Raw genomic sequence first — 13,843 nt, forward strand, 5'->3', positions numbered from 1 at the left:
GGTTTGTTGGAACCCAACTCGGTTACTACTAAGGATAGATTCAAATCAAATTAAATTTAAATTTGGATTAATTTATATATACTAAAGTTTAAATTTGAGTTTAAACTCATCAAACTCGTAAAATTTCAACTCAAACTCAATCTAAGTTTGATTTAGTTCATTTCAAATTCGAGTTTTTAAACGATATCGTTTTAATACATATTGATTAAAACGATATCATTTTGTATAAAAAATTTTAATTAAAAAATTTGATAAATAGATCAAGCTCGATAGAGTTTATAAGGGTTGACTCGTTTTGAGCTAATTCAAATTAAATTCGAATTCAAATTTGAACAGATTCAGTTCGAATTCAACTCTACTAATAAAGAGTTTTTTGGTTCAAAATTTTAAATATTCATATTTTATGGTTATTAAAGATAAACCGTTATTTTTGGGTAATTAATTAAAATAAGCAAAATTTTAAGTGTTTATACGTTTTTAGGTCACCCTAGAAAAGTTTTACCAAAATAAGCAAACCGTATTTTTTTTACCCTTTTTACCCTTATGTTGAAAAACCGAGTAAAAATATTTTTTCTGAGAATGTGCGTCGGTTTATGGTGGTTACGATGGTCGTTAGGGATTTTACACTGAAACCCTAAATATGTCGAATTATGTATATGGATGTTTTTGAATGTTTCGAACGCTTAAAATGATGTAGTTTCAATGTTAATGGATGTCTTGAAGTGTAGCCGTTGAGAGACAAAAGCGCGCAAATTTACAGTGTCACGCAAACTGCGCAAATTTACAGTGTTGCGCAAATCGCGCAAACACTGTTTACATCGCGCAAAAATAGATATCATAGTCTGTGAACAGTATTTTTTGCGCGATTTTGCAAGCAGTTTGGCGATGTAAACAGTATTTACGCGGTTTGTGCAGTTTGTGTGACACTGTTCACAGTTTGTGTGACATTGTTCACTTTTTGCACTTTTGTCTCTTAACGGCTACACTTCCAGGCATCCATTAACATCGAAACTACATCATTTTAAACGTTCGAAACATTCAAAAATATCCATATACATTCGACATATTTAGGGTTTCACTGTAAAATCTCTAGCTACCATCGTAGCCGCCGTAAACCGACGCACATTCTCAGAAAAAATATTTTTACTTGGTTTTTCAATATAAGGGTAAAAAGGGTAAAAAAAATACGGTTTGCTTATTTTGGTAAAACTTTTCTAGGGTGGCCTAAAAACGTATAAACGCTTAAAATTTTGCTTATTTTAATTAATTACCTGTTATTTTTATTCCAGTTTGTTTAATTTCTGCTTGAACCCTCAAATTTTTATACCTTTTTTAATAACCATTCAAATCCCAAACTACGACTTCATATTTGACTATGAAATAACGTGAATTCGGTCATCATGTTTCTCAACTCTTGCATGCGTAAGTAACAAACATGTTTAGGATATACGCGACATTCATTGTATATCGGTTCAAACCTTTGCACGTTGATGCAAACAAAATTTAAAAACATCTATTGATTGACTTGTTTAGGCTGAACCAGTAGATTGGATTGGCAGACTCAAGGAGTCAAAGCTCTTGATTGAATTAATTGATCGATTTGATTTGAATTCAATCAACTGAATTTTAGAACCTACCATCACATTCAATCTTAATGGGTTTCAAGGGCATGAACGTCCTTCTATGGCTCAATCAATTATTGTGCCAAAAATTGTATAATAACACAAGATCTAACACCACAACAGGAGATTGAATGAAATTAGATATATCAATCGAGTTGGCTAAATAGAGGCCCGCCCAGAAGCTCAAAATTTTGGTCTGATCCAGTATTATAATATATTAGGCCTGAACTATAGACCTTTCAGATTGAGCTATGGACTTTAATATTAGGCTTATGGACTAGCTCGGCTTGGGCCTATACTGTTTAAAAATTGAGAAAAAAAATTAAAAGAAAATGGCAGAAGCAAGGCTTCTACGCAGAAGCCTTCACTTGCTTTCTTCTAGCTTCTATTTGCGGCAGAAGCAAAGCTTTATTTTTTTTAAATTTTTTTCTATATAACCCAATTCAAATATTTTTTATTTCTAATTTTATTTATAAATTTCTCAATCTCAATTATTTCATTATATTTTTAATCTCATTTTCTCTCTTCAACTCTCTTTAAAAAACTATCTGAATTTGTAAATAATAATTCTTTGTATTTATAATTTAATTTTCATTTCAATTTTATTATTACAAAATATTACAAATGGATTCAATGTCAAATGAATCTAATATCAAATGAACTCAAAAATTTGGATGTTAAAGACGAATAGATAAATGATATATATATATATATATATATATATATATATATATATATATATATATATATATATATATATATATATATATATTTGTAATACATAATATGTAAATTAATTTATTTGTACTATGTTATAATCTTATAATATTTTTTATCATGTAACCACGGTATTCCTCCATTACAAGTGAGAGATTATAAATAAAATGTTCAAGATACTATTCTCAATTTTAATAATTAAAAAATAATTTTTGTTTAAAAGTTTTAATTAAAATTAAAAAAAAAATGTTTAAATGGGCTGGCAAATTAAGGCTTGGTCCAACCCAACCCCATATATATAGAGTCAGACATTCAAAAATCCATAGGTTGCCCTACTCGGCCCATGAGCTCGATGGGCTAAGCCAGAGCCGACCCAACCCATAAGTCCAATCGACCGAGCTGGAGCCAGCTCGACCCAATCTATTGACGTGTCTAAATGAGATATAACCTCGATTTTACAATTTTAACAAACAATTCAATTAAATTACACAAACCAAGTTTTTGAAAAAAAAAAATTAAAACGCATTCAACATGCCAATGTCAATATGATCAAAACATGCAAATTCACCGAAAATTTTATTATATGTATACAAATATCCTATAGCTTTGATACAACTGAACAGTTTTCATGATCCCTATTTGAATATTCAAATTACATCAAGATTGTAATTATAAAAATTCTTCCAAATAGGCAACCATTGTTCTAGTCCCTTGATAACAATTTTGGAGCTACTCAATCAAGGTTTGTTTTTTATTTTATGGCAGAAATCGTGACTTTAAAAAACGCCTTCATAGATCCTAATCTTTCACCACCGGTTGACCGTTCACCATCCCTTCCCTTCAATTTGTAAGCTACTAAAATCACCTTTTTTGTCAACCCTATATGCATGATGTCAAAAAAATCGTTCTACTGCTTAGATCCAATAAAGGAATTGCTCAACACAACTACACCGCTAACATTTGGGAGATTTGTCTTGATCTTGTAAGGCTTATGGATTTGGTGGATCCACTTTCCTCTTGGTTGAGTGGTTCAGGATTGTTATCTCCAACAAATTCCTCTTCTAATTCGGGTTCAAGTTATGACGGACGGGGCTGCATTAGTCTGGGGAGCATGGGAATGGCCCTTTGTAGGCTCTCTCCATAGTCCCTGCTAATGTCGCAATCCTTTGTTCCAAACTATTACACCAATTTTGGTCTTTTCCTTAATCATCTCAAGACAGTGTTTTAATATCATCTGACGCAGGACAAGTATTGCTGGACTTATGATTTCATTTACAAAGACAAATTGTGTTGAATATCATTCAATGATACGAAAGATAAACAAGAAATCAACGGCAAATTTGCATCGAATTCTTCACTTGAAATTGATGAAAAATACAAAGATTCCTGCTGCCTTATATAGGTGTTAATTTTCTACTTGGACTAGAAAACTATGATTCCTTGAATTAGGATAACTCTGTTAAAAGAAAATAAATTTAACTGAAAATTGATTCTCATATTCTAGGGACTCTAAGAAGCAAACTTTCATTAAACTTGAGCTTTCCTAAATGCAAAAGACTCCTACCGCACTTTATTCTATTAATGGACTCAAGTTAGGACACTTAACAACTTCTACTTAAAATAAGACCCAAGTTAATTAACCATTAAAACTTAATACAATGGCAAAACTAGCATTAATTAAAGACCCAATCTAGGACTTGTTCTACATGGCTTGTATTAACTCCACACGTGTGTATCAACATGCTACTTTGTTATGTCACACGTCTTCCACCCTACCTTCCTTTTGTCTTGTGTCTTCAATACTTTCTTCCCTCCCACCCTTTTCCCGGTTATCCATTAAAGGAGAATAAAATTTACCCTTTCCAGGTTTTGAAATTAAAAAATAAAATAAATCTAATGACAAAAGTAACTCCATCATGAAATAAATAATCAACAATTCTAGCTAAATGCATCAAGCAATTGCAAAGGGAAATATTATACTAGTACATATAAATAGTAGCTATATTCTCTGTTTGAACAGCAGGAAGTCTAACAGAAATATTATGAGCTTTTGGTTATGACTATGTGCGATAGTTTTATTTAATAATCAAATGCTACATTAAAGCCGTTTGAAAAAACAAAAAAGATGGAAGCCAAATTCTTACACATAATTGAGGCCTCAGAAGCCTTTCAGGTGAGTCTACTCAAACTTTATTTGCCACCGTTGTCACCACCATATTGTGTGGAATTTCCATTCCAGAAGGCATTTCTATCACTGAAACGGTCGTCGTCTTCATCACGCTTCAATGTATGAATATTGCTCCCAAAACCAGAGGTGGTCTGTGGCCTGTTCTTACTGGTGCTTCTGCTAGATGAAGTTCTGTCATTCATCTCTCTTGTAGCAAGGTTATTTCGAAGTGCAGGATTTGGACCTACAAGAATATGAAAGAGGCATGTGCAATGAGAACTTTTGCTGCAACTGGCTTCAAATAAAGCATTTGAAAAGAGATCATAACCGTAAAGTCTCAAACTTTAACCAAACATCCAACTGGACGGACAAGAAAACAAAAAATTCAAAATCAGAAGATTTTTTTATTGGATATAGTTTCCACCAAAAAGCTTGGAACCCAAGGAAGACATACTGATACCAGTACAGGTAGGACATTCCACTACTTCATCCACATTCCATTCAAATTTTCCACATTAAATTGCAATGTCCTATAGAAGTTTGACTTAATTTATTTTAATTTTTTTTCAAAACATTCATTTGCTTTTGCCAAGATTTCAGCACTTACCAGTCAATATGTTTCATGCAAATGAAGCTAATGGAAACTAAAACTTTTAGACTCCAATGATCTTATAGTTAGCAGAATATAAGCGATACCAAAGAATGTGAAGTGAACTCACTGTATTCCCATACGCCAGTTTGAGAATCTTGTCCTGAACTTGACAAGTTTGTTCCACCTCTGAAATAGGTAAAAGGATTCACATATGACAACATTCTTTGAACATATCCAAAATAGCCCCCATCAGTTGCATTGGAGGAATGAGGATTAGTTGTAGAATTGGTTTTCTCAAACGATGGAGATGAAGCTTTCTGACGTGGAACTACTATCAGTGCTTGTCTTTTAAACAAACTCAACTCCAATAATGATTTGCTTAAATCTGTAGCAGGTTAAAAAAGACAACAGTGAATTTCCAAATATAATGTTTGCCCACAAATGTATGAAGTGGTGTAAAAAGAGAACGGTTTATAATTGAAAATAGTGAGTTCTTAATAACAATAGCAATCCCCAATTTAACAGAGAATGAATTTTATAAGTATTCAGACCACATAGATAAAACAACACAGAGAATGCATCAAGGTACTGAAATGATAATTTCGCTCCATAAAGCTTACACTAGCAAAAGATTTCTTTTTTTTTTTAAGAAAATAATATTCTAAGATGACCCACTAGCATCTAGAAAGGCACTTCATTAAAGATTCACAAGCATGAAAGAAAGAAGTTGATTGATACACAACTTATGAGGCTTCATAGCTCATGTAGTTTGCACACAAGTGAAAAAAAGTAATTTGCAAACAAGTAAAAAAATCTGGCTGTTCTGATGCTTTCAAGCAATGTAATCAATGCCCAAAATAAGAAAAAAGACGGAGCACCATTAGCAGTACATTCTTGTACAAGCATATCCTCATTAAAGTAGCATCTGAAGCAAAACTCAATGTAATGTTTTCATACCTTCATCACTGAATACTCTGCGAGGATATGGAACAGCAAGATCATACGGGCCTAGGCCACTTGATTGGTTATCCACATAATCTTTCACCATCCTTAAACTGCTAGTCACATCAAATTTCTCTCGTAGGCTAACACCATCAGGTAATCGGATATTCAAATGAACATCACTTGATTCACTGACTTTACCACAATCACCCAGTAGCTTAACCTTCTCATCATCTTTGTCCTCTGTTTTTTCACATTGCACAACTTCCACAGCTCCAGCAGAAATTACTTTAGGAGGTACTTCAAGAGCACCATAATGATGATCGATATTTTGTTTGATGGCAGGGGAAAGGACAGGGGCTACATTGAAAGATGCATGTTCAGTGCTAGAACTACTTGGCTCTGCCATTACAGTACCACAAGAATCCTTTACTGCTTCAGAGGAGGAGGTTGAGGGCTGATCTTCGAAACTCCCTGACTGCCTGTCACTTACAAATTCCAAAGAAGTCTTGACACCCATTTCAGTATTATTTTCCTGTTGATGCATGAAAATCAAAATTTAAACAACTTATCGACATACAGTTTAAAGAGACCAAGGTGATTAAAACAGTAACTATTAAAATAAAGTAAACCTTTGCCATCTCAGATACAACAGATGATGTAGCCTCAGAGGATTGGACATTTGTTTCATTTTTCTGCGATGTTGTTGATGGAACAGTTGTACCCGAAGAACCTGGCTGCTCAGATGTGCCAATAGCAGAAGTCCCAAAAGTGGGCGGTTCAGATTTCTTTGAAGCAAGAGCAGCAGACAATACTGTTGCAGTTGTTTCCTGCATAATTTCAACCAGAAAGTAAAAACCTTTAATCCAGTTTTCTAATGAGCCCAAATCATGTGATTGACATGGGAAGGCAAACACCAACGTATCAATGATAAAGGTGCAAAAAAACTTTCGATATATAAATAAATTAATTACGAAAAAAGACATAAAAAAACACAAGGATGCATACAAACCTCCCTGGTAATCATGTTGAATTTAATGAATTATCAAACATGCCATTAATGGTCAGAAAGTTGCTCAAAGATTTTTCTCTCAATTTTTCTCTCCTTTATAGTTAGTTTCTATGAAAATAACACTCTCACTAATCTCTATGCGTTTCCCTTTCTAATTATTTTCTAAGCCTATCCTTTTAGTCTCCTCTTCTTCTCGCTTTCTTCTTCTGCACTACACCATTTTCCCTAGACCATACAAACTTGTCTACAACTCATCCCAGTTTTTAGCACTTAAGTATGACAAAGATAAACTTGGACAAGCATGCAATTTCAAAATATAGTTGCTTAATCTGGAACAAGTTAAGTATGAATTAAAGGAAATACTTAAAAAAATATTAAAATCTGCATTACATGAAAATTTAATAGATCATAGGTTAATCTTGTCAAAAGTTTTAACAAACATGAAAACATTGTGCCATAGAAAGGTTCAGAGATCCTTTTTGGGGCTCAAGACCTTGGTATGGAACCATAAAGAATTAAATGTGTACTAGATAGATATCATAACTGTAACAATAAATAGTAGACATTAAAAGTTCTAGTTTTCTATGCAAATTTATCCAGCTAGGCAAATGCAAGATTTAAACAAACAAAAAGCCCCTCGGACATTCATGATCATTCAAGTGGGAGCATGAAAGTAGAGAGCAGGAACAACCAAAAACAGGAATAACAAAAACCCAACAAGCATACCTGAATATGAAGACTCAACCATGCCTTCTCTAAACTGGATGCCAGAACTTCAGCACTAACGAATCCTTCTGGAAAAATATCAAGCAAATGAAATAATCCAATTGTTAAAACCTTTTTAGAAAAATGACATTCACTACCCCTACTAAAGGTTTACTTTAGCATACAAAAACATACCACTTTTCCAAACTTGTAAACCATTGTATCCTACAGCCGTTATACAAGGAACAGTGCTTTGTGGATCTTTGCGAAGTTAAGTACAGATTAAAAAATTTCTCGTAAATGAAGGGGGAAAAGAACATGTATCCTTATAAGTCAACCAATCACATTTCAGAATTATCAAATTAGCCATGGGCCATCTGTCTTACTTTTGAACTGAGATGTGTTGGAGATAGAAATTTTTTTTTTTCCCTTCTCATGCTATTCCAAGAAGATTGTGGGATTGGAAAGTACATGATGCTTAACAATGAGAAAATCAATAATAAACATAACGATGAAACAGAAATAATTGCATTATTCATTGTACAGAAAACAATGACATTTTGACAAGATAGAAAAATGACACAGAATGTCACCCCCTTATCAAACCAGACAATTGATAGCAAGTTTTCAATCATGCAATCATACGAAGCAATTTTTCCAGCCTCTTTTTATGTTCATAAGGCATAGACTACACAGGGTTTTTAAGAATTTTGTAAAGATCGCGCAACACCATTTCCATACCAAATGAGATTTTGAGGAAAGACTTTTTTTTATTAATGTGACCCACGAAGTAATATTCTGCCTTCTGATTCACCAAAGACGTTTTAAGTACATATATATACCTTATGTTGTTCTAGCTAGTAGATAGGCTGCTTTTTCCTAGAAGTAATACAGAAAGGGTCATAGTTTTTATATTTTTAAAAGAAAAATGTGTACAAAAGTTTGGAGTACTGAATATATTTTGCAGGTGAAAACATGTAAATGCATGCAATTACAATTATAAGAACAGAAATCTTAAAAGAAAAAAAGGGAGCTGCAAATCTTGTCAAGTTATAGATATTATCTGCCATAGTTTAATGTCCAAGCAAGACTGACAGCAGTTTAAAACTTTAATATCTTAAAAGATAGCTTTCACTTGAAAAAAGGATACATATTGCAGAAAAATTTGTAGCATTAGTGCTTCCCTGAAGGATATGCAGAAAAATACAATACTTCGACAATGACTCTGCCACCTGAACAAGAATGAGACCATATGAATGAAATATAACTTTTGAAAAAAAAGAAGAAGAAAGAAAAAGGAGAGACCAAAAACACAATGAAGGATTGAAATTCAAATAAGAAAAACTACCTTTAAGTCAGTCCATGTGGTGTTTTCCAAGTTGACTGACTCTGCATCTTCACCTATAACCAAAGCATGGAAAATAAAAATAAAGCAACTTGGAAGGAATACCCGCCACAAATTGGGAGTCATTAATAGGATTTTCTTGATGTATTTTGTTTTTTTCCCAAGAGGTTTTTTCATCCTCTACATTTAGCAAACATGACAAAATACACTCAAGAAAAGGTTTCTGTTTCCCTTATTGTCTACCCCTCTATATTCCAGAATATTTGACTTTTTAATTTACTTCATTATTTCTCTAATTATTTCCTTTCTGTTTATTATTTACTCAAGTTCTTCCTCTTCACAAGACATGTATTCTTGACAGCGCTAGCTTGGTCTAAACCCTAGGTAAGCCCGCCAAAAAAGAATAAAATTTACTACAGAATAACCCTAGGGTTAGAAAATGATTAACATATCATTATATATTAATCTATGAAAATCACATGTTAGCAAAACTTAAGCAGAGTTTCAACGTAACCCATCCTTCATTTATTGGAACTTCATCACGTATTGCCTCATTCTTCATCCTTTGCCCCCTAGGTAGGTGTTAACTTCCTCTTTTCTCAGTGAAACTTCCTAATATTGTCCAGGTTTGCTTATAATATTCTTTATTCACTTCTAATTGATTACTTCATTTGAGGAAATGAACAAAAATATTTAGTTTAAGCTCACCATAACGGAAGTTTCTCATCATCTGCTTGTTTTCTGCTCACATCTCCTCTCATGGCTTCTTTAAGTGATTAAACTGATTACCATTTGTTCATATATATACTATATTTATACTAGTTTAAAAAAAATATATCTCTTTGATGTTAAATTCAACTATTAATCCTAAATTTATTCTTAAAATTCTTCTCTTTCAACATGAATATACTAGCCACATAAATTTACAGAATGATACGTTAGTGTCATGCTTCCTTTCACACTGAAAAAATAATATAAACAAACTACCTGAAATGTAAACTAAAAAAAGCTTCTTCTGCTTCTTAGCTTCCGTAATAGCTTCAGGAATCGAACCTTTGAACGTCAAAGAGGAGAGAGAGCGTTCCATCTAAACGACACAAATCAGTCAAACAATTAAGGACAGACTATGACCCTAATTTTCAATCCGAAGGTAATCAATTCAAACAGAATAACTCATTCACTCCAAAGTTTCGCCATCATAAACCTTAACAGCGAGCCTTATCGATAAATTTAATCAATTTAACTTATTCTCGCAGGCAGCCCGAAACTCATAAACAAGATAAAATTTAAAAAAAAAAAATTAGTACCTTTGAGTAAGAAATAGGATTTCCAAAGAATTGTTAGTGAAAATTAGGTTTCGATCACCAAATACGCGAGAGCAGAAGAGAGAGTTGGGTAATTAAAAGTTTGAAAGAGACGTAGGATCGGAATCATAAAGGTTTAGTAATTTATAAATGTGGCCCAAGACTGAAGCTGACAGAAATATCCTTTGTCCTCCTAACTTCAACGAAGAAATACTAAAACCTTCTTTCACTCTTACTTCTTTGCTAAATGATAAGAAATAGGTTGGTTTATTATTAATTTGTCACTTCAGGTAATAGGCAACAGACTTATTGTCATCAATGCATAGTAAAAACTAAAACTTTTATTTTTTAATATTTAAAAATTTAAATAACTATTTATAAATAAATTTTTATTAAAAGTTTTAGTTAGAATTGAAGCTAAAATCGCTATTTATTAAAAAATTTTAAAAATTAAAATTTTATTATATTTTCCTTCTTAAATTTAAAAATCTCACAATTTTCTCTTAACACATTTTCCAAGATGAAGATAATAGGAAAAAGAAGTGAGAGAGACCGAGAGAGAGAGATAAGTTTGAAGGGACGATGACCGACGGTTAGAGATGACAAATTGTCATTGGAGAGAAGAGAAACAAATACTAGGGGGTATTTGTCACTTTTCAAACTTTAGATTAAAAGAAAAATTGTGAGTTTTTAAATCTAAGAAGAAAAATATGATAAGACTTTACTTCTTTAATTTTTTAATAAATGATTATTTTACCCCTGTCATAACTAAAATTTTTAACAAAAATTTACATATTAGTGGGTATTTGAGTTTTTGAAAGTTTGATAGTATGAATTTGAGTTTTCACTATACCTTGGTTGGGAATAAGTCTTTCGACCCATGAAATAACGTATTCTCCGTGAGATATGAGTAGAGGTGTCATGGCTTAACTAAGGATCGCACTGTAACGAATTTTGTAGAGTCGGATCAGGGCATTAAGATTGAAATGTCTAGCAAGCTGATCCAATAAATTATAATATTTTAATTTTTAGTTAATTTTGTATCAATATTTAATTAATTTTTATTATTTTTAATTAGCCAAAAGACCTATTCCCACCCAAGGTTTGATGTAATTCTAAACTCTCACCCATCAACTTTCAAAAATCTAAAATTTCACCTATAAACGAGTTTATGTTAAAACTCTCAATTATATATAAAGGTAGAATCGTCATTTCAACAATAATATTAAAAATATATCTAATTTATTAATTTTGCCTTTCAAGTTTTAAAACTAATAACATCACTCCTACATAAAGTTTTTAAGTTTTAAAAAGTCACAAAATTTTCTCCAAACTTAGGCTTTTTTTTATTCACCTCTTTGGCCACCATTTCTGTCTCTTGACACCATCGAATCCACCCTAAACTGTTGTCATCGAAGTCTGTTGGTGAATATCTTCATCCAGATTCAACGATTCTAGACAATTCATCTAAACGTGTCATTGTCCAAATGAAACTCTTTATCTAGATGACGAAAGTGTCATCCAAATGTAGTGTCGTCTAGACACTTTCATCTGGACAATGATGCGTCTAGACAAAGAGTTTCATTTATATGATGACATGTCCAGACAAATCATTTGGATTCATTAAATCTAGACAAAGATATTGGCCAAAAGACTTCAACAACAACAGTTTAGTATGGATTCAATGATCATCGAAGATGGAGATAGTAGTCGAAAAAGTGAAGGAAAAAAAAAACCTAGGTTTGGGGGGGAGGGGAGAATGTGACTTTTCAAAATTTAAAAATTTTAGGCAGAGATAAAGTTATAAGTTTTTAAAACTTAGAGGAGAATATATTAAATTATATATATTTTTAATATTATTATTGAAATGATGATTTTATTCTTACATTTAATTGAGAGTTTTGACATAAATTGGATTATAGGTGAGACTTTGGGTTTTTGAAAATTAGTGAATAAGAGTTTAAAATTATGTCAAACCTTGGGTGGGAATAAGTAGTTTGGCCTTTTTAATTTTTTAATAATTTTTTGTAAGTCATATTAGACCCGTCTGTAAGCCTTGTCTTAAGGCCTTTGAAATGGCTCATATGGCCTATGGGCCTAACATGACCCATTACAATTGTAAGTTATGCTCTAGCAAGCCATACCAACAAAATGGGGTTTGAGTTGTGTCGATCCCTTGACATGCGAGATTACATAAAATTAGACACAAAGGTTTACATGGGGTACAAAAGTTAACGTCACATTGGGGTTATTATTTATGAGAAATTAATTAAAATAACATAATTTTAATTTTATTAAACAATATTAACCAATTCTATATGGATTTTTATATATAATCAAAATTTTAAATTAACACTAATTTTAATCTCATCTCTAACCTCAAGAACTCTAGCCTATTCGAACACTTTTTTATTTAATTTTTTATCTAAAAATCATTTAGAAATCAAATAAATTCAACAACAAATACATTTTAATCTAAGTAATTAAACATTACATTATGTTGTTTTTTAGTTTGCTTGAAGAATTGAAACTAAAATTTTAAAATATCTTAGGGTAGGAATGATGGTATGAGTGTTCACTCCTATCTTTCATTTTTTAATCTTAACCTATGTTTTTTGGGTCCTATAGTTAATTTAAGTTATAAGCATGATTTTTTACCTTATTTATATGATTTAGACTTAGACTTTATGTAAAATATATAGAAACCTCTGGTAGTACTAAGGTAGGAGTGGTAGGAGTGATCAATCTTATATTAGAATTATTATTATTATTATTATTATTATTATTATTATTATTATTATTATTATTTGCTTCAAATCTATGTTAAAATGAAAGTTTGATTTGATTTTGAGTAATAATTTGTAAAAAAACTAATTGAGAAAAAGTGGTACTTGTTTTTTGGGAATAGTGGCGTGGTAGATGCATTGGAGGTTAAAAATTGTTTTTCCAAACTTTTGGGTTTATTTAGAATATATAAAAATTGAGGGGTTTTTATAATATTTTAGAAATATAATTTCAACATGTGGAGGGAAGTGCATATTTGCAAATATATTCATATATTCTAAGAAATATTGTTATAACTAAATGTGTTTATTTAATAGCAAGAATTTTATAGATGGTTGAAGTAATATTTGCAATTAGGTATGAAGGGTAGTGAATATCCGAAAATGACAACACAACGAGCTATATCGGTAGGAATCAATAAATGATGATAGTTGAACAAGAAACTACTTACAAAGAATTGGTTAAGGTTTTGAGCTCTTATATAAGAATCAATCGATGGTGTAATCATATTCACATATATATATATATACACATATATACATATATATATATATACACATATATACATATATATATATATATATATGAATGCTAAAAACTCATTCAATAGATTGCTTTATGAGGTTCAAGACAATCATGGTGTTCGATGTTTG

At 31.6% G+C, this 13,843-nt stretch overlaps 1 protein-coding gene across 1 annotated transcript; it reads right to left on the bottom strand.

Moving 5' to 3' along the window:
* Positions 1–4,298: 4,298 nt before the first annotated feature.
* Positions 4,299–10,585, bottom strand: LOC123207694 (plant UBX domain-containing protein 11-like). Its single transcript, XM_044625167.1, has 10 exons — positions 10,410–10,585; positions 10,090–10,189; positions 9,106–9,158; positions 8,908–8,989; positions 7,953–8,018; positions 7,779–7,846; positions 6,673–6,870; positions 6,056–6,575; positions 5,226–5,483; positions 4,299–4,750 (listed from the first exon to the last, which is right to left on the bottom strand). Exons 2-10 carry the CDS (start codon positions 10,187–10,189, stop codon positions 4,530–4,532), a joined length of 1,566 nt encoding a protein of 521 aa, XP_044481102.1. The 5' UTR covers positions 10,410–10,585; the 3' UTR covers positions 4,299–4,529.
* Positions 10,586–13,843: the final 3,258 nt, after the last annotated feature.

The sequence above is a fragment of the Mangifera indica genome, unplaced genomic scaffold (genome assembly GCF_011075055.1).
Source record: "Mangifera indica cultivar Alphonso unplaced genomic scaffold, CATAS_Mindica_2.1 Un_0094, whole genome shotgun sequence".
NCBI lineage: Eukaryota > Viridiplantae > Streptophyta > Magnoliopsida > Sapindales > Anacardiaceae > Mangifera > Mangifera indica.

Bases quoted from the DNA above. Each gene is read 5' to 3' on its own strand.
- LOC123207694 (XM_044625167.1), bottom strand. From the start codon at position 10,189: ATGGAACGCTCTCTCTCCTCTTTGACGTTCAAAGGTTCGATTCCTGAA. The intron at 8,990-9,105 runs GTAGTTTTTCTT...ATTCTTGTTCAG, and splicing joins CCACATGGACTGACTTAAAG to GTGGCAGAGTCATTGTCGAA. The intron at 8,019-8,907 runs GTATCCTTTTTT...AACTTCGCAAAG, and splicing joins TACAAATTTTTCTGCAATAT to ATCCACAAAGCACTGTTCCT.